Source organism: Schistocerca cancellata, chromosome 1 (assembly GCF_023864275.1).
Source record: "Schistocerca cancellata isolate TAMUIC-IGC-003103 chromosome 1, iqSchCanc2.1, whole genome shotgun sequence".
Taxonomy (NCBI): domain Eukaryota; kingdom Metazoa; phylum Arthropoda; class Insecta; order Orthoptera; family Acrididae; genus Schistocerca; species Schistocerca cancellata.
This window is the reverse complement of record NC_064626.1, coordinates 141,680,593-141,706,345: the sequence shown is the minus strand read 5'-3', so window position 1 is coordinate 141,706,345 and position 25,753 is coordinate 141,680,593. Positions and strand designations below refer to the sequence as shown.

Below are 25,753 nucleotides of genomic sequence, written 5' to 3'. Positions count from 1 at the left end.
CAGGTCACCAGAATGAGATTACTTACTTGCCTCATTTGAAGGTTTGCAAAACCAAAGAGCGAGCAGCTGAGTTCTCTCTCTCTCTCTCTCTCTCTCTCTCTCTCTCTCTCTCTCTACCACCACTATGTTGCAGGAAACAACTACACACTTCCATAATCATACCAGTCCTGCAGCACACCTTTTAAATCAATGGTGATGCAATGCACAGAAACATGTGGAGTGTTTACTTTTTAAAAAATGCATTGCATGCAGACACTTGTAGGAAGAGTTTATTTTCCACAAAATGCGTTAACACTAAATGGAATATAGATATTAGTTACTAATAATACAACATGTATGAAGAGAAACTGCACAAATCTCAACATCATCCTGCACTGTTAGTAAGGAAATTGTTAGTTATCCTGTAGAACTGTTGTGGCTTTCTTCTGGGAAAGGTCTGTTGCCTCACCACCAGAACTGCTCACTCTTCAGTTCCATACAGTAGCACGTGTGTGACTGGTGGACAGTTACTCGATCTGATGATACAATTGATATCTGAAATGCACTTATTCAAGATAAGACATTATTTTGTAACAACTAATTTAGATTTTCTGTTATTTCTAAGTTCAGTTTGTTTGCATTAAACATCAGTTTTTTACACTTAAAATACTATTGTCAATAATTTTTGTGTGTGTTTTTCTTTTTTTTTTTCCATACCCTGCAGCACGGAAACTCGTTTTTATAGAGGGAAAATGAATAGGGTGTTTTTTGTGTGCTATTGGCTTCCATTCCATCAGCTGCATTTTCAAATAATGCGCCACCAGTTATGCCGATGTGTTTCCTACAGCTGTCATTGTGGCACGAGGGCACTGCCACTTACAATTATGCCACTGCCAGTGAGACACAAGCATCCCCTCTCCGGAGCTCCAGTAGTGGGTGTAATTAAGTTTGAACATTCATGCACTGATCCCATTTTTGTGTGTTTGCCAGTTGAATAACTTTTACAAACTTTCATAGTGGCCGGGGCTCAGCATCTTCTGAATAGACATTAAATTAAAGAGTGACAGACTTATAAATCTTTTGTATCTATATGTATGTTTACATTCAAATCTGTTAGCATGTGACACTTCAAATGCAGCAACGAAGTTATGTATTATTTTTACTATTTGATATTAGATGTAGAATAAATTAATTTCGGAATTCTCTGTTCATGCATGACATGTGTTCCTCACTCCAATAGCCACGAAAGAACCGCACAGCATGTAAGGAAGCCACAACATTTTGTAGGAAATTTAATGTAGTTTAATTTTGTACTGGAGAACATTTTCGCTAGAAGTCGCGATTTTCCAGTTATTCAAGAAAACGTGTGCACCACACCCTTTCATCCCAGCACTCACACGCCACAGGTGGAGATTTTCAGTATGTTGTTCATGACATACTCCCCTACCACTGTACAAAAATTTATGACGACAAGAGTTTTTCCCCCTAATTTTGCTTTGTTGACTTGACTACTGTGTACAGGTCTTTGTTCAAGAGTACTTTACGTTGTAGTTTGTCCTTTATTTCTTGATTTATCGATAGTGTTGCTCAAGCGTTCTTAGTTGTCCCTTCAGTTTGGATTTTGCTGTTACTTGAACATAGATGTATGACTGAATAAATTTGTGTTGCAGATTTCATTTGTAGGATTATATGCCTTCAATTAGTTTTACTAATTTAATTTTTGAGCATAAATATTGCAAACATTCCCTCTTATTTCATATCACACCATCACCAATATTTTTCATTAGATTGGGCCTGCAGCATAGTACATGCAATGACATTTTGTAAGGGAAATTTCCAGACTAACTGCAGTAGGTTTAATATTCTTTCTGATGGCTGTTTTGGCTTTAGTACCATTCTCAAGTAACCTGCAGATAAAACATTGGCGATATTATCTGCACCTGTGATAGATACCCATTTGCATAATTATACATTGGTACTTCATATAGTTCGATTCGATGTTCATATTGATATGTAGTACACTGCCACTGTCTAATACGTAAGAACCCACAGAATAATAGACTTCGTAAAACTTACATCAGCTCAGAATTATTTAGAGTTCAAAGACAAAATATACACACAAGCAGGTGGAGTAGCTATGGGAAACATTGTAACTGACACATCTGCTACTTTGACATACTGGAAGAGAAATGTTTTAACTCAAAATTACCAGTAATTAATAAAATAATTTACTGTTATAGAAATGCTAATTGATAGAAATCGTGCAGACATCTGAGAAATCCACCAAACACTTAAAAACTTCCATTCCAGAATAAAATTTACCATGGAAATAGAAAAAGACAATTCACTAAACTACCTTGACCTCAAAATTGGCAAAAGCAACCACCATCACATATCTGACAGTTATAGAAAACATGCATACTTCTCTCATCCAAAATCATGAAAGCATGCATACTTCCACTCCGTGATCAATAGGCTAATTATTTTACCATTAGAAAAACCAACAATACAAAAAGAACTTAAAATACTCAGTTAAATATCCCACAGAAATGATTTTGACTCGGACATAGTAAAAAAAATATTTAAAAAAATAAAAAGTACAGTACATCATGACATATGTCTGACTAAAGAAACCTCAGTTAAATAAAGAAAAATTTATATACCTACAGTTTATGTAAAACAAATATCAAAGAAGATAAATCTACTATTCAAAACCACACACACATAACTAGCCTTCTGTACTAACAAGTCTTGTAACAAAACTGCATTCAGAATCTCAGAATATGCCAATCTGGAGATATACAAAATCAGTTGACAGATTCAAAGAACGCACCAGAAACAGTGACAGTTATCAGTGTAGATTCTCTTTACATTTAAAAAGTAATCACCACATGGCTAACAAAATTGAAGCTGCATTACATACACTACACAGAATACTGAAATAAATCGCTATGAACATACTTCAAGAATTGGATATATGTAAACGTATGAATTATTAAAACACCACACAGACTTTCAACAAAGATTATGTGGAAAACTTTGACATACTGGAACATGAAAAGGACTAGTACATATGGGCAACAAAACATATTTTTACTAAAGATATAATTCACAGCAAAATCCAATTAGTGAAATATTACATTATCTTTGTTTAGCTAATTATACTTTCTAAACATATAGCACCATAATAAATGATGTCATTTAAAATCGTACTATAGGAAACGAAACATCAAATAAGTGTCAAAATATATACCGTATGTTTATATTTACTACATGTTATGTATGAATTGGATAATGACAGTTTACTATAGCTGCAGTATGTCTGTCAAATCAAACTAGAAGTACATACCAACTTAAAATTATCCACATGGACAACCACCACAGATGCAGATAATCTCACCCATGTTGTATCTACAGGCAACATGAGAATGGCAATGACACTAGAGCAGTTCTTGTAAAGAAAATTAACTTACTGCAGCTAGTCTGGACCTTTAGTTTTTAAAATACCATAATAATTTGTACCATGTTACGGGTCTTATTGAATGGGGAGGGGAAAAAAAGAGTTTATTCTATCTGCATTGGCAGCTGCTTGTGGACAAATATCTGGAACTAGGTCTGAGAGCTTGGCAAGAATTTTATGACTGACGTAGGTTTCGAATGACATATAATAAGCTTGCACCTTTTGTTCAGACTCAAAATATGTTAATAGCATATGGATTTGTTATTAATGTGTTTAAGTGATTGAACATAGATTCAGAGTACATCCTCAGAGATAGGTGTGTGCGTGTGCGAACGCACGCATTGTTGAGAATGAACAGCAAGGATGTTGTCAGCTGTGCTTTTAATCTTCGCCATCTTCTCCTTTCTCCATTTACCAGCTCTGCAAGATTGCAAATAATACAGTTTGTGCTGTCATTTTTTTTTGCTGTTAGTGAAATGCAAAGTTTGCTTTTGTGCACGTTTTTTAACAAACTCTGAGAAAATATGGACATAACACATTTAGAAACACTTCACAGATATTGACGTGGATAGTTTTTCATTTTATTTTATTATTTTTTAAGTTCTTTCATCATCTATTTGTTCCCTCCATAATCTTTCGTAAAATTGTTACATTATTGTAGGTAAATACTAGTGTAACAATCAGATGTACAGTAAGTTTCTGTTTTATTTTGGTTTCAGAATTCAGCCTTTTGCAAGGCTGATTAACTTTGTTTTCCCAGTAAAACAATAACTTACCTCGTTGATTTCATTTTAAACGAATATTAGTTATTATATTAGAGCTTTCATTTTATGTTCATTGTTTTATTAATTTCTAGGTCTATATTTGGTTTGTTTGGAAGATTCTTCTATATTTGCAAACTGAAGATTTTTAGCATTATAAAGTTTCTGATTCCAATAGGGATCTTTAATTTCCATTTAAGGTAATATGAACAATATTATCATTCTTATTATTAACAATAGCTTACTACTCACACTCTAATAACATAGAAATTGTATTTTTCAGTGTTTTGTGGAATTGTAAGTGTCGAAAAGCAACTTATGCCACTATATGTTTCTAGCAGTGAGGATGAGGAAGGAGAAAGTGAAAAGGGAGAAGAGGCAGAAGAAGACTTAGAAGATGAAGAAGATGAGGAGGAAGAGGAACAGGAACAGGAAGAAGGAGACGATGAGGACGATGATGATGACAGTCTGGATGCAGACGACGAGGAAGAAGACTTTGGCACAAAAGTGACAGAAGAAGTAAGGAATTTTTAATTAAGCTCTCATCACATTAACGGCATAGTGTGAATGAGGAATATTAGGCATGCAATAAGAATAAAAGATTGAGTATGTGCATCTAGATGGACATGAAAAATACGTCGGTATTTGAATGACCTACATACACTGAAGCTAATTTTAAGTCACAATTAAAGCCACATCATATTTCATATGAAAGATGGCAGAATGGAATTAGATGTATCATAGTTAATTGAAAGTGTGAAATTGAAATTCGTGCATGAGAAAATATTTCTGCAGCCGTTATTTTATGTCTTCAGATATTATTAGTAGTATTTGAAGGATTAGCACAACCGAGAGAACCACTGAAAATAGCTGGAACTTTAAAGCTGTGCATTGCCTCTACGATGGAAATCTAAAAAGGGATTAATTTTGTCCCAAATAAACATAATTTACAAAGGTGCTTTAATAGTATAATGTGTCTTTGACGATCAGCTGCATTTTTGTACATTACTTGACGGCTGTTAATAGTCATCTTCCAAAAATGATATTTTATCAGTTTAGACTTGTTTTTGGAGAGGGTACGCTGTGAGCAAAACAAAATAAAAATTGATTTGTTTGAGGTGGGCCCTCTCCAGAAATAGATCATTTTGTAAGTAAAGAGAGACAGAAGAGCTTCAACCTCAAGATCATTACTATATCAGTCTGTTGCTGGATTTCTCGTATGGTGATTTTGGTAAAACTGCTTTGAACCAAGCAAAGTGGAGACAGTTGAACAGAAACAGTAGAATTGTACTTGTCTCATTGGCACTTTGATTATGGTTTGACTTTGATTACAGTTTGACTTTGATTACAGTTTGACTTTGATTACAGTTTGACTTTGATTACAGTTTGACTTTGATTACAGTTTGACTTTGATTACAGTTTGACTTTGATTACAGTTTGACTTTGATTACAGTTTGACTTTGATTACAGTTTGACTTTGATTACAGTTTGACTTTGATTACAGTTTGACTTTGATTACAGTTTGACTTTGATTACAGTTTGACTTTGATTACAGTTTGACTTTGATTACAGTTTGACTTTGATTACAGTTTGACTTTGATTACAGTTTGACTTTGATTACAGTTTGACTTTGATTACAGTTTGACTTTGATTACAGTTTGACTTTGATTACAGTTTGACTTTGATTACAGTTTGACTTTGATTACAGTTTGCCTTTCATTACACCTCTGCCACTCAAAAATGAGCAATTTGCATCAGATAGATCCGCCATGCCCACTATTTTTCATCTTAAACTCTGTTTCCTGCATGTTTTTTTATTTATTCCATGCTTCCCTAGATTCTTATGCATTTCTTCACACACAGAATCATGTTGTGTTGTTCTCCCCCCTCCCCCCCCCCCCTCATCCTCCCTCTCTTGACAAGTAATTACCTTATTTGTAATCCTTTCTGGGTTTGAAATGTAAACACGTTTGTTGGTAATGAGGATCACCCTGTGGCTAAACATGCCTTGGTGCACGGCCAGCACATCTTGGCACAATGTTACACCGTCCGGGTTATCTGTATACTTCCCATTAACACCAACCTGTCAGAACTCCGGAGATGGGAACTTGCCTTCAGTATATCCTCTCTTCTCGTTATCCGCCAGGCCTCAATCTCCGCTAATTTCAAGTTGCTGCCGTTCATACCTCACCTGTCTTTCAACATCATCTTTGCCTCTGTACTTCCGCCTCAACTGACATCTCTGCCCAAACTCTTTGCCTTTACAAATGTCTGCTTGTGTCTGTGTATGTGCGGATGGATGTGTGTGCGTGTGCGTGTGTACGCGAGTGTATACCTGTCCTTTTTCCCCCTAAGGTAAGTCTTTCTGCTCCCGGGATTGGAATGACTCCTTACCCTCTCCCTTAAAACCCACATCCTTTCGTCTTTCCTTCTCCTTCCCTCTTTCCTGATGAAGCAACTGTTGGTTGTGAAAGCTTGAATTTTGTGTGTTTGTTTGTGTGTGTATCAACCTGCCAGCGGTTTCGTTTGGTAAGTCACATCATCTTTGTTTTTAGATATGTGCATAATGTAGGTTTTTTATGTTGATAAATCCCCTTCCTCCTTCCTTTCTGCTTAATGTGAATCTTTCTGTTGCTGAATGTATGTGATGTATTCTATATTTGTGGCATTGTGATCGTGTAAGTGTATTGAGTGCTTCTAGGTCTGTGTTACTCCATTTCAATACTCCAAATGAGTAGGTCAACATTGGTATAGCATAAGTATTTATAGCTTTTGTCTTGTTTCTTGCTGTCAATTCTGTTTTCAGTATTTTTGTTAGTCTTTGTCTATATTGTCTATATTTTTCTTTTAGTTCTTCTTTAATATTTGTATTATGTCTTCCTATTTTTTGTCTGTATCCCAGATATTTATAGGCATCTCTTTTTTCCGTCACTTCTATGCAGTCGCTGTGGTTATCCAATATGTAATCTTCTTGTTTAGTGTGTTTTCCCTTGACTATGCTATTTTTTTTTAATTTCTGTTCCAAAAGCCATATTTATATCATTGCTGAATACTTCTATTATCTTCAGTAATTGGTTGAGTTGTTGATTTGTTGCTGCCAGTAGTTTTAGATCATCCATGTATAGCAAATGTGTGATTTTGTGTTGGTATGTTCCAGTAATATTGTATCCATAATTTGTGTTATTTAGCATGTTGGATAGTGGGTTCAGAGCAAGGCAGAACCAGAAAGGACTTAGTCTCCTTGGTATATTCCACGCATAATCTGTATTAGCTGTGATGTGATATTATTTGAATTTGTTTGTATATTAAGTGTGGTTTTTCAATTTTTCATTACTATGTTTAGGAACTGTATCAATTTCGGATCTACTTTGTATATTTCCAATATTTGTAGTAACCATGAGTGGGGTACACTATCAAAAGCTTTTTGGTAATCAATGTATGCGTAGTGCAGCAACCTTTGTTTAGTTTTAGCATGATATGTCACCTGTGCGTCTATTATCAGTTGCTCTTTACATCCTCTTGCTCCTTTGCAGCAGCCCTTTTGTTCTTCATTTATAATTTTGTTCTGTGTTGTATGTGTCATTAATTTCTGTGTAATGACTGAAGTTAATATTTTGTATATTGTTGGTAGGCAAGTTATGGGGCGATATTTAGCTGGGTTTGCTGTGTCTGCTTGATCTTTAGGTTTCAGATAGGTTATTCCATGTGTAAGTGTATCAGGGAATGTGTATGGGTCTGCAATGTAACTGTTAAATAATTTGGTTAGATGTGAATGTGTTGAGGTGAACTACTTTAGCCAGAAATTTGCTATTTTATCATTTCCAGGGGCTTTCCAATTGTGCGTAGAATTAATTGCTCAGGTGACTTCATGTTGCAAAATTATCACTTCAGGCATTTGTGGTATCATCTTGTACGAGTCTGTTTCTGCTTGTATCCACCGTGCATGCCTGTTATGTTGTACCGGGTTTGACCATATGTTGCTCCAGAAGTGTTCCATGTCTGTTATGTTTGGTGGATTGTCTATTTTAATGTGTGCGTTATTTATTGTTTGGTAAAATCTCTTTTGGTTTGTGTTGAATGTTTGGTTTTGTTTCCTTCTAGTTTCACTTTTTTTGTATCTTCTAAGTCGTTTGGCCAATGCTTGTAATTTCTGCTTCTTTTCATCTAATTGCTCTATTGCTTCTTGTTGTGAAATTTTACCTAACCTTTTTCGTTTTTTGTCTGATATTTCATTTCTTATAAATTGTGTTAGCTGTCCGATGTCTTTTCTCAGTTTTTCTATTCTGATCTGTAGCCTGTGTTGCCATGCTGGTTTTGTGGGTTTCTTCTGTGTGTTGGTTGGTTGTGATCTCTGCCTAGTGTGTATATTTAGTGTAGTGAGTGCTCCTACATAAACCAGTAGTTGTAACTCTTCCATAGTTGTATTTTCATTTATTTTGTTGTGTATGATTGTGTTGATAGTTGTTATTGTTGTTTTGACTTGTGGGTTATTTGGTGGTCTATGCAAGAATGGTCTAATGTCTGTATTTGTGTCTTTGTATTCTATATATGTCAGCTGGAATTTTTTCTTCTATATCTAACATGTGTGTCACTTCGTGTTCTATTTGTGCTTGTTCTCATTTTCCTCTGATTGTTTAATTGATGCGTGTTGTTCTTTGTTTGCTCTGGGATGTTTGAGTCCATTACTGTATTTTCTTCTTCTTCTGATTGCACATTATTTTGTTCTAGTATTTGTTGTACTTGTTGTTTGATGTTTTCTAATTCTGACTGGGGTATCCTGTTATTTTTGATTATTACACGGATCTGATCAGCTAGTCGTTCTGTTAAAAATTTTAATTCTGGGTATCTGGTAATAAATGTTGTGTATACTTGTGATCTGTATCCAGTTGTGTTGGTTTCTAGGTTTGTTGCTTGGTAATAACAGAACATGAGGTGTCGATTAACTTCATCTGACCATCTCATCCTCTGTCTTTGTTTTCCTTCTAGGGTAGTTGCAGGAAGCATATCCTGCAAAACACCTCTATTTGGATTTAAATCATTTTCCAGTTGGCTAGCAGTGTCACCATTGTGGGCGGGCATAGGGTTCAAGCGTCGTCCCCGACCATGACGGCGCTTGTCCGAGGCTTCTTTAGTTCTGTCCTGAACCAAGTAATCACACTAAAAGGGGGGTTAGCCCTATTAGTGGTTTGTTCTTTTCGTCACCTTTTACGACTGGCAGAACATATTGGGCCATAGCAATAACAGTTTTTCAAAACCACAACATGAATATCACATTACATATTCCAGAAAAACCCCACACTTTTGAAGTATGCGAATCTTCTATGCAGTCTTTGATATTGATAAAACTCTAAATTTTACTTTCTTCTCAGACTCTTGGTGGGGAATTGTATTATGTCCTCTTAACACACATGTTGATATAACATGTAGAAGATTGTTGGCAACTATAAATTAATATTGTTTCTCATTAGAGAGCTAAATTTTACTTCGAAAGGAGTTAAGTGCTTAGTATCAACTTATTTAATACTTCAAAGTTACAAAATTGCATACAACAGAAATGAGTTCAAGTGTAGATTATATTACGAAATTAAGAATCTCCTCAGCTACACCATTTGTACCATAAATAAAATCTGCAGCACAGCTGTGAGTAACACACATACAGCCGTATTGATTTTTCAGTATGTGAATGTAATGGCTGTGAAAATGTTACCACACATTAATTAGTTGCATGTTTCACAATGTAGAGAGATTTTAAAACTTGTATGCCTTTAGTGTACAAAGTTATCTAGGATTAATGACTTGTGTGTGTGTCTTCTTTTTAATTACAGCCGGGATCGGATAGTGGATGTACTGCAGTTGTGGCTCTACTGAAAGGGCAAGAACTCTATGTAGCTAATGCAGGAGACTCTCGATGTGTAGTTTGTCGTAATGGGCAAGCTGTTGAAATGAGTTTAGACCACAAGCCAGAAGATGAATGTGAATTGGAAAGAATAGAGAAAGCAGGAGGAAAAGTTACTACTGATGGAAGAGTTAATGGTGGCTTGAATCTATCACGGGCTATAGGTAATATTTTGAATTTTTTTCGTGTGTGCTAGAAATATCTACATATTATTTTCTTTTCAAGAATTTGAATATGTTTGTGTTTAAAAAGAACATGTTATATATGCTGCTGATATCTAAGGATTGAATATAATTCTCAGGAAGCTACAGAATTGGAATTTTATGAAAGCACAGTAAACTTGTACAAATGAATGAAACATTGTGAGAATGTAAATAGGCCAAGCACAGTGCTGAATAGAAACTTGGGCAAAGTCTTAACACAATTGATACTTGGGTCTTCACTTGTGTTATACGTTACATATCTTGTGGAAGTGACACAATTCTTCTCAGTATTTGCAAAGTATTATTTGCAGTAAAAAACTCTTTAACTGAGTAATTTTTAAAAAGTAAAATCATTTGGATAATTTGTACATTACTTACTGTACAGCCCTGTACAGTCAGATAATGTAAATGTGTCACAATATACATAACATAGAGTATTATTAATGTTCCTGTATTAAGTCTTGTTACAATCATGTACCCTAGTAAAAGGTAGCTATTAGAAGTCAGGTAATTCATATGACGAAAGAGAAATACGTGAGAAGAAACTGTACTCTCCAAGGTTTATGCAGTGTCCTGGATCAAGCTAGGCTCAATAAGACAGGACTACAGAGACGTTAAGTTCTGGTTCTTCTTTATCCATAAATAGCCCAGGTTAGTCTCTCTCTCTCTCTCTCTCTCTCTCTCTCTCTCTCTCTCTCTCTCTCTCTCTCTCGTGTGTGTGTGTGTGTGTGTGTGTGTGTGTGTGTGCGCGCGCGCGATTTTATTTATAAACAGGAAAACATTAGCGAAGTTAAGTGTTTCGTTTATTCTACAAATATCTTGTTACTGCCTCATATGAAACTCTTAACTTCGCTAATGTTGTCCTATTTATAGATAATACACTAGCAACATGCCCTGGCTGCACATATCCAGATGACTTACCTGGTGTAGTGGGAATAAATCTCTTCATCTCTATGCATATTAAAAGTGCAAATTCATGATGAGTACCCTATTCACTCATTTTCTTTTTGCACTGGCAGTACTGTCTGCTGTGTACTTTTGCATGTGTATTAATTAAAGCTGAAGAACTCATAAGTTTTGCTTTGAAACTTATTATGCCTAGAGTCCTGAGAATCCAGTACTAGATCTGTCTTTAAAGAAAATGTGTATTGAGTTGCAGTTATTTGCTCAAAGACAAATTACGATATCAATCGATTTGGAATTGTCAGATAAAAATAGTGAGTGATCATTTTGTTAAAAACATTGAGGTGCAACTATACATCACTTCTGCCAAAATAAAGTTGTCCATTGCAGCAAAAAAAAAAAAAGGGGGGGGGGGGGAATCGTCTCATTAGCGAAACAATGGCAAGAGACCGCAATTTGTTGTTACTTACACTGCTGCTTTCTTTGATAATGATCAACAAGAATCAAATAATAGACTGCATATGATAGAACATGTTCTGAACGAAAGTTAGGCTAAAATTTTTCTCCGTTTGAAAATCTTTGCGCTCGCTTCTTTATTACATCAAATTCTGCACAGAAATTAGTCATTTTAGATTTAAAAATCTAGTCACTTGCCGTGCTTCATTTCTGACTGTATCACTATTAGGCATAACAGTAATACGAATATAAACATGACATGATACGTATATTCTTCCGCGTTTGCTGTTGTCTCACTCTAGTTTCGTAGTTTATTAGGCAGACAGGATTTAAATGAGATAGCAGCAAACACGAAAGAATACATGGCAAAATGTTTATATTCGTATAATTCTTATGGTGAAGAGAATACTGTATATGATTCAAATTTCATCAGGTTCCTATTAGCAACCATCTCTTCTCACAGATAGGAAAAAATTCAGAACGTAGAGTTGGCCATATTGACAAACATCCCAAACAGTCTTGCCTGTCAGATTTTCGTAGTACACTGAAATTGTGCTACATTCGAGGATGAACAATACGGAATTTGTATTTACTTCGTTGGATAATGTATGAAAATGCAGTGGTCGAAACTCGCGGCGGAGAAAAAAAAAGCTCTTCTTCCACTTTTTTTTTAAATTTATTTACTGACGCTGAGATTTTGGCGCCAGTATTTATCCTTGTGCCTACAAAGCATGCCTGCGTAGTGCTACATATATTCGGCGGCAGAAGTTAGTTGCGGCGGCATGTACCGACATTTTTCATAACTCCTGCTTGCTTTGCACTCGATTCTAAGCAGCAGGCGGTTTTTTGGATTACGAAAACGGGAAAAAAAGTGCGGCTTACATTCGAGTAAATACAGTAGATACCACCTCGCACAGTACTTTGCCAGTGTGTTTCAATTAACAGTAGCCATTCTTCTTGAATCCCGTGTAATTTTCATTATTTAAAAACAAAATCTAAATGGTTCATGCTAGCATCACTACTATACACAACATGTCAAAAGTATCTGGACACCTCTGTGTAACGTGGAAGTCGAGAGGTGGACGCACCAGTATAAAAGCAGGCAAGGGAGTTGTGTGTTGTTAGAGAAGTAGCTGCAGAATTGAGTCAGTCAGAAGAGCTCCATAACTTTGGACATGGACTAATCATTGGATAACACCTGAGTAACAAATCCATCAGGGACATTTCACCCCTTCTAAAGGTGGCAGAGTGAACTGTTGTTGATGTGACTGTGAAGTGGAAACACGAAGGAACAACCGTAAATACGACTGATGTTGTGATGGTTGAACATTGCGAAGGGCCGGCTGCGGTGGCCGAGCAGTTCTAGGCGCTCAGTCCGGAACCGCACGACTGCTACGGTCGCAGGTTCGAATCCTGCCTCGGGCATGGGTGTGTGTGATGTCATTAGGTTTAACTAGTTCTAAGTTCTAGGGGACTAATGACCTCAGAAGTTGAGTCCCATAGTGCTCGGAGCCATTTGAACCATTGTGAAGGGTGGTTTGAAAAAAAAAAATAGCACAGAATCAGTGGAAGGAATAACTCGAGTTCCAAATTTCTACCAGTGATTCAGCTAGCAATAACTGTGTACAGGGAGTTAAAAAGAATGGGGTACAGTGGCCAAGCAGCTCTTCATAAGCCAAACATTTTTACAGCCAGTGCCGAGTGACGCATGAAGTGGTGTAAAATGTGATGGCAATGGACAGTGGATGACTGGAAACGAAGGATCTGCAGTGATGAATTGCACTAGACCCACTGGCGGTCCAATGGAAGGGTTTGGGTATGGTGAAGAAATGGAGAATGCTAGCTGGCATCATATGTAGTGCCAACAGTAAAGTAAGGAGGTAGTGATGTTACAGTAGCAGGGAGTTTTGCGTAGTTATGATTGGTCCCTTTATTGCTCTTGAGAACATGTTAAATGTAAAATTATATGAAAACATTTTAAAGCATTTCGTGCTGTGTACAGCAAAGAAACAGTTCAGAGGTGGTGATTGATTCTATCAGCACAGCTGCAGCTTTCACAAAGCAGCACCTGTGAGGCAGTGGTTTGTGGATAACAACACCCATGAAATGAAATGGGCAGGCATGCCTAGAGTCCCAAGCTGAACCCAATGCAACCCTATTGGGATTAGTTATAATGTCAACTTCAAGCTTCGGGAAGAATGGGTTTCCATTCGTCAAGACAGGGTCACTTTATTGAAAGTGTCCCCAGCAGAGCTGAAGCCATATTAATATCAAGTGATAGGTATCGGGATAGTTTTGAAATGAGGTTTAAAGCTACTTGTGTACACAAGAAAACATAAAATTGGAATATTGATGAAACCTTCTACGGTACAGCATCATTCAGACATCATGCAAAGCTCTCAAGAAACTGGAATGGGGAAAAATATAAATAAAAGATGTGATAATGATTTTTAGTAAATGATTCAATTACACACAGCCTATATATATAGGTTGGTCAGAAGCAACACAGTTTTTTATTAACAATTATTTTTCAGCACAACCTACTCTGCAACACTCTCACAAGATTTTTCAGGCTGTTTCTAAGAACCCTGTATATGTAAATTGAAGTCACTTGTTTGTATCATCTGTATATGCAGGCTAGTCTCAGGAACTGTTGTAGGGAATTTAATATGATTTTGACTAATAAATATACTGAATCATGAGGAATGTTTTTGTATAAGTTATAAGTACTTAAGTTTTCTTAATTATGGTGAATTCAAATTAAGTTTTGAAAATGCCATTGCCCCCTAGTGAACTGCCTCAAGTACACAGCGGGACCAGATTTGCATGTGGTGTGGTGGTCTAGCAGTAGAGCATGTGCCTGGAAATGAAAAGGTTATGGGAGCAAACCACAGCTGGCTTACTTATTTTCACTCTACCTCTTAACCTAGCAATCACCTCTCAGTATGGAGATACACATTTTGAGATATGACTGCAATTTCAGACCAGCAATTGCTGCTTCTCTCTGATTAGCAATCGCAATTCGCACACTTAATTCACTGCAAATTATTTGAACAACGGGCAGTTAGTTACTCAGCTTTGAAGAATTGTAATAAATATGACCAATACCATAAAGATATCATCAGGCTCTGATGTGAGCCTTACAATTTGAAATAATCAACCTTTTTAACCAATAGTTTCCTGGAATTATTTGAGAACAAACCACATAGTTAAAAAACTTGCGAATCTAAAATGTGCCTTTTATATGCTACAAGGAAAATGTTTTTCAAAAAAACTACTTCAGACACTTTGCCTTGTCTACATACGGCTTGTTCTTTCAGCAGCACAGCAGATGGCTCAACCTACAGTTGAATCAATTAAAGTGACATCCATTTTCCTGGAACTGAGCCTAAATGTGGACCTTATTCCTTATGTGGCATGGCAAAGTAGTCTGCCATGGAGTCCACAACAAAGAATTGCAGCAACAATGAGTCTCAACAATGCGTCACAGTATGGAGAGCTGTAATATGAACTAAGCATGTGCATCATGCAGTTTTTTCTTTTATTTGACTTCAGCCATCCTTGCATACAGGGTTATTACAAAAGCGATTTCACAGCTCTACAATAACTTTATTATTTGAGATATTTTTCACAATGCTTTGCACACACATACAAAAACTCAAAGTTTTTTTAGGCATTCACAAATGTTCGATATGCGCCCCTTTAGTGATTCGGCAGACATCAAGCCGATAATAAAGTTCCTCCCACTCTCGGCGCAGCATGTCCCCATCAATGAGTTCGAAAGCATCGTTGATGCGAGCTCGCAGTTCTGGCACATTTCTTGGTAGAGGAGGTTTAACCACTGAATCTTTCACATAACCCCACAGAAAGAAATCGCATGGGGTTAAGTCGGGAGAGCGTGGAGGCCATGACATGAATTGCTGATCATGATCTCCACCACGACCGATCCATCGGTTTTCCAATCTCCTGTTTAAGAAATGCCGAACATCATGATGGAAGTGCGATGGAGCACCATCCTGTTGAAAGATGAAGTCGGCGCTGTCGGTCTCCAGTTGTGGCATGAGCCAATTTTCCGCGGGCTATGCGTGAAACTTGCCCGCACGCGTTCAACCGTTTCTTCGCTCACTGCAGGCCGACCTGTTGATTTCCCCTTACAGACGCATCCAGAAGCTTTAAACTGCGCATACCATCGCCGAATGGAGTTAGCGGTTGGTTGATCTTTCTTCAACTTCGTCCTGAAGTGTCGTTATGACTGACTGATGTGAGTGCATTTCAAGCACGACATATGCTTTCTCGGCTCCTGTCGCCATTTTGTCTCACTGCACTCTCGAGCGCTCTGACGGCAGAAACCTGAAGTGCAGCTTCAGCCGAACAAAACTTTATGAGTTTTTCTACGTATCTGTAGTGTGTCGTGACCATATGTCAATGAATGGAGCTAAAGTGAATTTATGAAATCGCTTCAATCATTTGTAATAGCCCTGTATGTATTAAATCACACACACACACACACACACACACACACACACACACACACACACACAAAATTTGCTTACATACAGTATTTACATTGTTAGTAAACATTACTTACATCACAATGTGGTCCCATCATCACCATGAGATGTCACTCCAAACACCAATTCGACGTGGAACACACGACATTAATGCCTCCAGTCAACTTACCTGCTGTGTGTTGCTTGCATTGCTTATGTTATATGAGAGTGATGAGGTTACTTTATGTGATGGCCTCTAAAAATTTATTCATAACTTTACACAGTGGCCCACAAACAAAATACTGAACGCTGCCTGTGTGAAGCCAGGCTGGGTTGCCACTGTTTTCCAGTTTTTTTTCGTAAGAGAACCTTCAAGGTGTATGTGGGTGGGAGAAGGGGGAGGGGGGGGGGGGGAGTTGGGAGACAAGTGACAAGTGTGAAATTAATAAGAAAGAGTTATAATTTGTTGCTCTTACAAGAGAAGCTCCCCATTGCAATCCCTTCAGCTTTAATGGTAAGATGGTCCAGTGGATAACCTGTCAAAAACTGAATACAGATCAAGCATGAAAACAGTAAGAAGGTGTACGGAACTGTGAAAAAAGAAAGTAAAATAGAAACAGTGAATAATCCAAGGTTAACAATTAAAATATTAAGCATCGTGGTTCAGTGGTCATGTTGTTGGACTGTAAATCAGACAGCCATGTTCAAACCTCCCTCGTGCCATTTATTTATTTGTTTTTCACAACATTGTGAACTGTTCATCCGGCCACTGACATGGTTGTTTCCTTTCTGTAGTCTTGCCAGTTGTCATACTGTACATTGGTTATAGAATGCGTGTGTTGTAGTAAGAATATGTTACCATCGCAAGTAAACATGGTGAATAGTGAGAGCAGGCGAGATACCACATAGACATATCACTGAAATGAAAACAACAAACTGGTGTGAGCTGTTACAACAAAGGTATTAAAGAGTCAAAACTTCCAAACACGTGTTTTGACAGAGCACAGAGAAACTGTGTGACTGTGAAACTGTTGTTCATTTGTTGTGGCTTATGTGACAAATTATAATATTTTCATCATTTCCTTGCGAGTGCTCACATTCATACAGACACCTAAATTGGGCAAGGAGGCATAGCTCACTCACTCACCAGGCATACAAATTAGGTACGTTGGTAGGAGGTGCCTATCATACGATACACATACTGTCACTAATGCCACACACCAGACATGTTTTTGGGTGGAGGACTCAGTTGACTTGTCACCTTGAGATCAAACATTTGCAATTCCCATTTGAAAGCCACTTCCTTTAGGCTGCTAATAAAGTAGTTTGCAGAATCAACTGTCATTATACGTTCCTTCCTTACACCTCGCTGTTGCAGGAGGACATGACACGATGGCACAGACACAAATTTGAATACATCAAACAGAGGGGGAGGAGGGGGGGGGGGGGGAAATTGGCACGAGAGAGGTTTGAACACGGCATGCCTGTGTGGCAATCCAACACCATGACCACACAACCACGACACCGTTCCTCTTAGAGGTTGCTGTATATTGCATTTCTTGTCCGTGGACAATTCATTGTTTCTATTTTCTTTTTTTTCCACAGTTCAGTACACCTTCTTCCTGTTTTCATGCTTTATCTGTGTTCAGTTGTTGACGGGCTGTCCACTGGGCTTCTTACAACTAAATCTGACGGGGGTGCAATGCGGAGTGTTCCTTGTTAGTAGCTATCTGTAAACACAATGTGACAGAAGTGTTTCATGATCTTTTTCTGTGACTGTGTGCACTGAATCTGCATTTTTAACACCTACACCTTTCTTGCATTAGACAACATACATGTCTGAATTTACTGAACTTTCTGAGCAAGGATTGCAGTAGGTTTGCTTTTTAGGTTTTAAACTCTTACACCCTTCATTGGCTTCAGTTCATGTTTCTTCTCATTACATCTAATAAGTCCTCCTCTGTTGTTGTGCCATAATTTTCCACATATCAGATGCGCAGACTGTGTGATGCATTCTTAGTGAGATGTGCTCAGATGGCATATTTAGAAGTGCATTGCCTGCAAAATACAGAGATCCAAGGTTGAGTTCCATTCCAGTTAAAAGTTATTAATATTCAGCATCTTTGTAGGGAATAACTGACACAGGTGCAAATAAGATGTAGCCAGTAACATGGAGTACCATGCAGCAAAGTCTGCTCTGCTGTATTTAACAGACCTGGATGTTTCACAATTTGGGCATTTCTTCAATATTGAAGGCACAAAACAATGTAGTAGGAAATTCTTAACAGTCCATCCCATACCACAGATCACAATAACCAGTTTGACACATGGACCTTCTTTTTTGCCAGTTAAGACTAAGAATTACAGACTCTTTTTCTTTAATTTGTATTCACACTATTTGCAAATCCACAGCTGTGAAGGAATCACAACATTTTTTTTGCAGTTTCAGGATGCTGTAAGTATTGCATATTATTTTTTGAAATACAAATACTTTGCCATTAATAAATTTTGAACTTCAACAGGTGATCATGCATACAAACAAGCAGAGAAGCTTCCACCTGAGGAACAGATGATAACTGCACTACCAGATGTGAGAACACTCATGATAGACCCCAAAGAAGATGAATTTATGGTTTTGGCATGTGACGGCATATGGAACTTTATGTCAAGCCAAGATGTTGTGGATTTTGTACGTCCTCGTATACTAGAAAATCCAGAAAAACTATCACATATATGTGAAGAGGTAACATGATGACTAAAGTTGCTTTCATTTCAACTTCTCTTTAGTCTTAAATGATGCAGAGAGTTTGCAGTTTGTACAAACTTTTTATTTCCTCATGAACCTCACTGTGGAAATAGAAACAAAGGTTAAGCAAAATTAAGTGGTTTCTAAGTATCCAATAATCATAATTTATGTATGCATTAATACTCTTTTGGAGTGGTAGTGAAAATGCTGATTGAGTGTGGAAGTTTTGATATGGCTCATCAGATAACTTAATCTTGACTGAAATACTCAATCATCTGCAGGTATTGTATTGGGGCTTGGGAATGGAGTAAAAGGGGTGCACAGGTGAGCAAACTTCTAAGAGGACACGATGGCAAATTTTGGTCAAGTTCCCAATTTCTCATAAAGGAAGTCATTGTCCATCCTGTCATCAAATACTAGCATAACTTTGAGGGAAGTACAACCAAAGGTTGACATTTTCCTTCCTGGTGCCTTTTATTGAGGCAACACCAGGTCAGGACTTGTATGTTATGTCTCCAATTTTGCAGGAACCAGCCATACCCGTATACACTGGTAAGCTCAAACAACACACAGGTATTGCGGAGGTGCTTTGAGATCTCAAATGTGAATCCCTTGAGGGAAGGAGATGTAGTTTTCAAGCAGCGCTAGTGCGCAAAGATTCTACTACTGCCGATGGACATGGCAGGTAAGGACCATGAAGAACGAGAAAATCGGCTTATATGGAGGCTTATAGACATTAATTTTTTTCCCCTAACTCAATTTTTGGGTGGAACAGGGAAGTAAATGACTAGTAGTGGTACAGGATATCCTCCGTCACGCACTGTAGCTTGCAGAGTATATATATGTAGGTGTAGATGTAGGCAATTAATAAGGTGGGGTCAAAACATTTTATAGCTGAATCTCTGTGTGTAGGATAGTTATATGGTCAAATGTGACTTCATTTTTCAAAGTGTTAATGCATAGTCCTCAGACAGAGCAAGTAGACCGTCCAGTGTTTATCGAGGTGGATATGGAAAGCTATCTAAAAACCACATCCAGGCTTGTCAGTACCCCAGCCCCTGTTGTTAATCAATGAGGAATAGTTGCTCTGAAGAAAAGGCTGAAGTTCAAGACATTGCAATTAATTGGTATTTGTCACCTTTCCATTCTCTTTATCTTCCTCTTTCTTACAGAGCTCAGCCACTAATCAGAAGTTCAATATAAACACATCTGAACTTTCTTTCTACCAATCCAGCATTAGCCACTCAAGATTCTTCATCTAGAAAGTAACAATATGGTTGTATTTAATTATGTTTTTACTATTGTACAACTGATATAATCCATGCGCAGATTTACAATTCGTAAGTTGAGTGTATACGTGGACTTTCCCTCGAAACTGTGAAACTTATCAACCAGTTCTCTCTCTCTCTCTCTCTCTCTCTCTCTCTCTCTCTCTCTCTCTCTCTCTCTCTTTTAAAGGGAAAAAACACCTTTGACATGCAGCAACATGTATGCTGCATATTTTCATATTACAAAAGTATAAATTCAAATTGCTCCAAAAGCAGCACGTTAGGGCATATGATGTAGTCAGGCACATCACCGTTAAGTAACGTGAACACACAAAAAGAAAAAGTTAATGGTTTAAATTAATATACATGGTGTAGCAACAAGAAAAGCTAAGCTTTCTCATATATTGGTCTCTTAAGAATAATAAGCTACAAGGAAAGCTAAGCTTTCACTAGTAGACATGGTCTTTTTTAGCGTGTGACATGCAAAGACACGACACAAATGTCAGCAAAATTTTAATAATGACATTAATGTCCAGTTTTCTGGACTCAAAGTGGCTGGTTCTCAAAGTGTTAAGTTTTAAATGAGTCACGCGCTCTGCGATTTAAGAAATTCATTGCACAATTCTTCTTGCGTAAAAAGAAATTTACTTTGAAAGTAACACTTTTCAAACCATATCTTTGTGCTACCTCCTAGAAATAGGTTCATTTCAGCAGTTGCCAGAAAATAAGCATCATGTAGTGTGTGCAGCTGTGATGACTTAGGAAGCCTGTATGTTCGTATGTATAAAGCATTAAGAAACCTTACGTTGTATCATAAAAGAAACAGGACATCAGAATTTCGTAAACCATACTAAAACGCATAATTCGGCTTAAAGTGCACATTCGTATGTCAAGATTCACAATGAAGTTGGCCCCAACATGTTAAAACCACTGTATTATCTCATGTTTGGTTCTTTACTACGGGATAAAGCCATATGTGCTAGAAGATGAAAATGTGTACTTGAAATTCCGCAAACAGTTGAAACTAGCAAACAGTGTGGGATGAAACACTTTGTTTCAAATAAACTGATTGACTTTAATAAATCTTTTCACTGAAGCAAATTTCTTTAGCAAACCGACAAAACTAACTTCACTGTTCTGTAAGGCGATTAATGCTTTGACTGCCAAAAACATGGAAATAAGAAAACAAAATAATAACATATTTTAGCTTTCCGTAACTATGTAAATGTATTCTAATTCACTTGATAGCTCCTGGCCATTTGGGTTCATTTGACACTAGTTGTAAACAAAGTGGAAACAGCAAAATGACTTGACATAAACACAGGTCACATGAAAACTACCCCCTTCCCTCTGTAACTAGAACCGTTTTGTTTATGCATGAATCTGGCAGTTCGGGCGCGTCAGAAAAATTTCTGGTAGAACATGTCTGTTGCTACTGCCAATATAGTTAACAGCCACACCTTAAAATAAAGTAGCCAGAAGCAGGAGAAGCTATAGCGTATATGCGACAAAACTGTGCACGAGCCCACTGGCAACTGCTCAGAAGAACCTAATGTAAACAGTTTTGATGTCATGCTCCTCAGAAGCAGTTTGTTGTTACGAAGTATTCCATACTCTTCGTCCTTAAGCCTGCGAAACATTTTGCTGTTGGCAGACACTTGTCTGTGCACGGTGTTTTGTTGTTGTAAATGGCGCATTTCCTTTCCAACTTAAGTTTTGTTTAGGTTTGGTTTATTTTTCTCTTGATTGTGTTTCATTGCTGCAGTAGCGGGATACAGTAATATTCTTTGTTAGTGTCAATTCTTACTAGTCAAAATTACAAAAATTTAACTGAAAACTAAAACAATGAAAAATTCCTGGAATTCTCAAAAATTACTGTGGTTTTCCTGATTTTTCTCCTGGATGAAAAAAATGGCTGTTTTTTTTTAGTGTAATTTTAAGGAGGGGGGGTTGATACAAATAAAGTAATGGAAAGTCCAGGTAGAACAGAGATACACATATTTATTGCAGTAGAGTCTTTTGTAATGTGTCAATAGCAATCTTTTAGTATAAAAATTACCTGAATTGATAGTATATGAAACTGTTGTGAATTTATATTTTACAGATGTGAATTTAACACTTAGTTCAGATTGGTAAATCCCTTGAACTTTTCAGATGTCTACTTCCAATATTAATTGTGAGAAGCAGTAAACTTTGCCACACCATGTCATCAAATAATTACTGGTTTGTAATGTGCTTTTTTTACCTTTCAGCTGTTTGATCACTGTTTGGCACCAAGTACAGTTGGTGATGGAACTGGATGTGACAACATGACTGCTGTTATTGTCCAGTTTTTATCAGCAGATGCTTCCAGCAATGAAAAATCAGGAAAACGCTGTTTATCACCAAGACCTGAGGAAGAATCCGTAAAGCGTCCAAAAACTGAAGAAGTGTCAACCGTGTGAATTGTACGTTAAGTCTTACAGTTGTTTATCTTGCGAAATCTCAGGTACACAGCTGAGTCTTCAGATTCACAGTGCTAAAGACAAGTGATGGTCACTTCTTTTCTGAAGGAATTGAGAGACATGTTCATTTTTATTTGAAGAGGAGTAATCATATTAAGGATTCTTTGTTTGATTAGTGATGTACTTGAAATATACATACTTGACAGCAAGTTTCTGTCCAAGTTATGTGAAGATTTCAGTTCTCTGCCTCAAGTTGCACATATATTGTGAAATTGACATCAGTATGTACAATATTTATGTTCAAATATCAGACTTGGGATAGTTGTAGAAGGTACACCCCAAGACAGTATATGTCCAGTTTTATTGGATAACATAGTTAGAAATGGTTCATTTTATCTTATTTGTCATTTTAATATATTTTTCAATAAGACTTTTTACTTTGAGAAAATTTCATCATTTTTACTGTAATTGTACTCTCCAGTATTTTTGGAAAAACAGTACTTCTTTGCACACTAGTACAGTATTTGAACAATGAGAGGGACCTGTTACACATTCATAATGTAGTGACTTTTCTGTGAAATAATGTTAAGTGATAATTGATACTGAAAATGCACCACAGTGATGTCACATTGTATTCACAACTTTCATTTGTTTCTTAGTTAACAAGAACAACACAAGTATTTCAAAATCAGTGATTCAGTACCAGATTTTCAATTATGTCTTCTTGCTCTTGTTCAGTTTTCTGTAATGACTGATGCTGTATTCGAAGCCGTTCCAGTTCTGTGGATTTCTCGATTATTAGCGCCTGTAACATTTAAGTACCTTTTGCTGCATTAATTGTGTACATGCACATAAGTGTTAAACATTATATTTTTATATATCAAAAATAAAAAGGAATGGTGCCACTAATTTTGCTAGCTATTAATATTAAGTAATGCAGTCCCATGATTGGGTTGCAGATAACACCAGTGATGGTAGTTGCTTATGCACTAAAAAATATTTGTAGTATTAACAAGTAGTAGAACTGCCCCTTTATTCCTTTCAACTACTGTCTAATCAAAAAGAAAAATTAAAATCTTCTGGCTAGCCTTTGTCATGTCTTTCAGACGCAAAATTTAAGAGAACATGCATGTACTGGACACAGTTTATTAACCCCAGTATAGTTTGAGTATTATAAAAAGGGTAGTTGCTACTCACCAGATAGTGGAGATGAGGAGTCGCAGACACACGCAACAAAAAGACTGTTGGAAAGTTAGCTTTCAGCTAACAAGACCTTTGTCAGAAACACACAAACGCAACTCACATACATGACGACAGTCTCTGGTTTCACCTTTCCTACAGTCTTTTATGTTTTGCCTGTCTGTGACTCAGCATCTCCGCTATCTGGTGAGTAGCAACTATCCTTTCCAGAATATTGTTAGATTCCATCCTGAATTTCCATTGTTTCGTTTCCAGTTTCTTTTTTACTGTGTGCAACAAAGTGTCTGTTGAGAGAAGCTGTGCCAGTGCTAAGACAAGCATCCCAACAGTTGATATCACATTCGAAATGACACAATAGTGTATCAAACACAAATTTTCACGTAAAAGTAGCCTGTTAGAGTAAGAACAGCAATTTTTTAATATGCGCACCATAGCCATATAATACACATGGTTTCTTTTCATAATATGTGAAGTGCCTTTGGACAATTTCCAAAGTTGGCATAATGTTTGTGACAGATGCCAGTAATCAGTGAAATTTCAGAGTGCACCCTCCCCTGAACAGTTGTACAACTACTTTTACATGAACACACCGCCATTTGACAATATTGTTCTCAATTACGACTTAGGTTTCGGCCTTTTATGCCATTTTCAAGACATCAACTCAATCACTCGAAAATTGCGTAAAAGACCAAAACCTAGGTTATAATTAAATAAACAATACAGTCAAAAGAAAATGGTAAAACTTGTGAATATAATACTATAACCATTTTTTTCTTTCTTGAATTTTTGTACTGGCTTAATATCGGAATCTGCTACTAGTTTCATTCAATGAGATGACCACTACACCATTACCCTCTCTGTCAGTGCTCTAACTAGTTGCTGTTGATGCAAAACAAACAATTAGTACTTTAAAATAATACTGAGCACAAAAATATTCGAAGTTTGTATAAAAATAAAAAGCAGCATCATAATCAGCTGAAAATAAAATATAACTGAACAAATTGAGAGGCAAGGAATTAGTCTTAGCTTTGCTTTTGGACTATTGATATCTATTTTTAATTTTCTTCTTGGTCTGTCTCAATAAACCCCGAGGTGAATGACAGTGTCTGCTAATTTTCGGTAAGATACTGCCAGACTGTCCAGCAGTGACGCTTTTTGTTGACAGCCGTTGATCAGTTTGAGCTCATGCCACTAAGACGACCACAACAAGTTTCGTATAAATTCCCAGTGCACAGAGTACTCTTGCAGGTGTTAGCTGGTTTGTCAGTTTTCTGGCCAGTCACCATAGAGTATTAGTAAATAGTACTATCAGGTGGGATAGGTCCCTTGAGAATGTCCGTATGTGAAATTTCTATACACAACCAAATGCATCTGAAAGTTACGTAGTAACTGACCAACTCAAGAGGCCCATGTCTAAAAATGTGCACTTTATTTGTTAGTACTGGGAGCTACAGTTGACTGTCATAATATAAAGTTAGAAAGTATTCTCAAAAGGGGGGGGGGGGGGCGCATTTAATTACTGATGCAGACAAGCTTGACATCCATTAGAAGCAGGATAGATGGTGCCTGCATATAGGCTTGATCTGTAAGTAGTGAAACAGTAACAGGTACACACAGGGAAGCCAGTATGGAATTACTATAAACTGAGCCACTTTTCGAGAGAGGGCAGGAAAAAGGAAGCCCGACAAAAGATTAAGGTAAAAAAAAAAAAAAAAAAAAAAAAATTCATAGCAAGGAACTGTGATTTTTATACTTCTGAATACTCAAATTTCTATTACACATTTGTTGAAAGTTTTTTCCCTTTTTTTGATGTAATAGTGGGTGAGGGATGAATTGTGATTTCACAAACTTTGAATCTCTGTCTTGGACTAGTTAATGTTCCGTAAATTGCTTTACAAACATAAAACAGGAAATTACAAAGTACCTGCAATTTAAAGAAAAATTTGT

At 37.0% G+C, this 25,753-nt stretch overlaps 2 protein-coding genes across 7 annotated transcripts in view; one reads left to right on the top strand and one right to left on the bottom strand.

Annotated features, from left to right (window-relative positions):
• Positions 1–24,831, top strand: part of LOC126167061 (probable protein phosphatase CG10417) — a 95,002-nt gene extending 70,171 nt beyond the window's left edge. For 2 of the 5 annotated variants that reach the window (XM_049920452.1, XM_049920450.1), the window contains 4 exons: positions 4,542–4,719; positions 10,026–10,260; positions 18,671–18,891; positions 22,415–24,831. In XM_049920452.1, coding sequence (XP_049776409.1) covers positions 4,542–4,719; positions 10,026–10,260; positions 18,671–18,891; positions 22,415–22,606 — 826 coding nt within the window. In that variant the 3' untranslated portion in view covers positions 22,607–24,831. Of the gene's footprint in view, positions 1–4,295; positions 4,401–4,538; positions 4,720–10,025; positions 10,261–18,670; positions 18,892–22,414 lie in introns of all 5 variants that reach the window. The other 3 variants (XM_049920449.1, XM_049920448.1, XM_049920451.1) reach the window with 3 other exon arrangements.
• The window catches only part of LOC126167133 (intraflagellar transport protein 20 homolog), a 116,019-nt gene continuing 113,214 nt past the window's right edge, over positions 22,949–25,753 (bottom strand). For both annotated transcript variants that reach the window (XM_049920454.1, XM_049920455.1), the window contains exon 3: positions 22,949–23,411. In XM_049920454.1, coding sequence (XP_049776411.1) covers positions 23,295–23,411 — 117 coding nt within the window. In that variant the 3' untranslated portion in view covers positions 22,949–23,294. The remainder of the gene's footprint in view (positions 23,412–25,753) is intronic.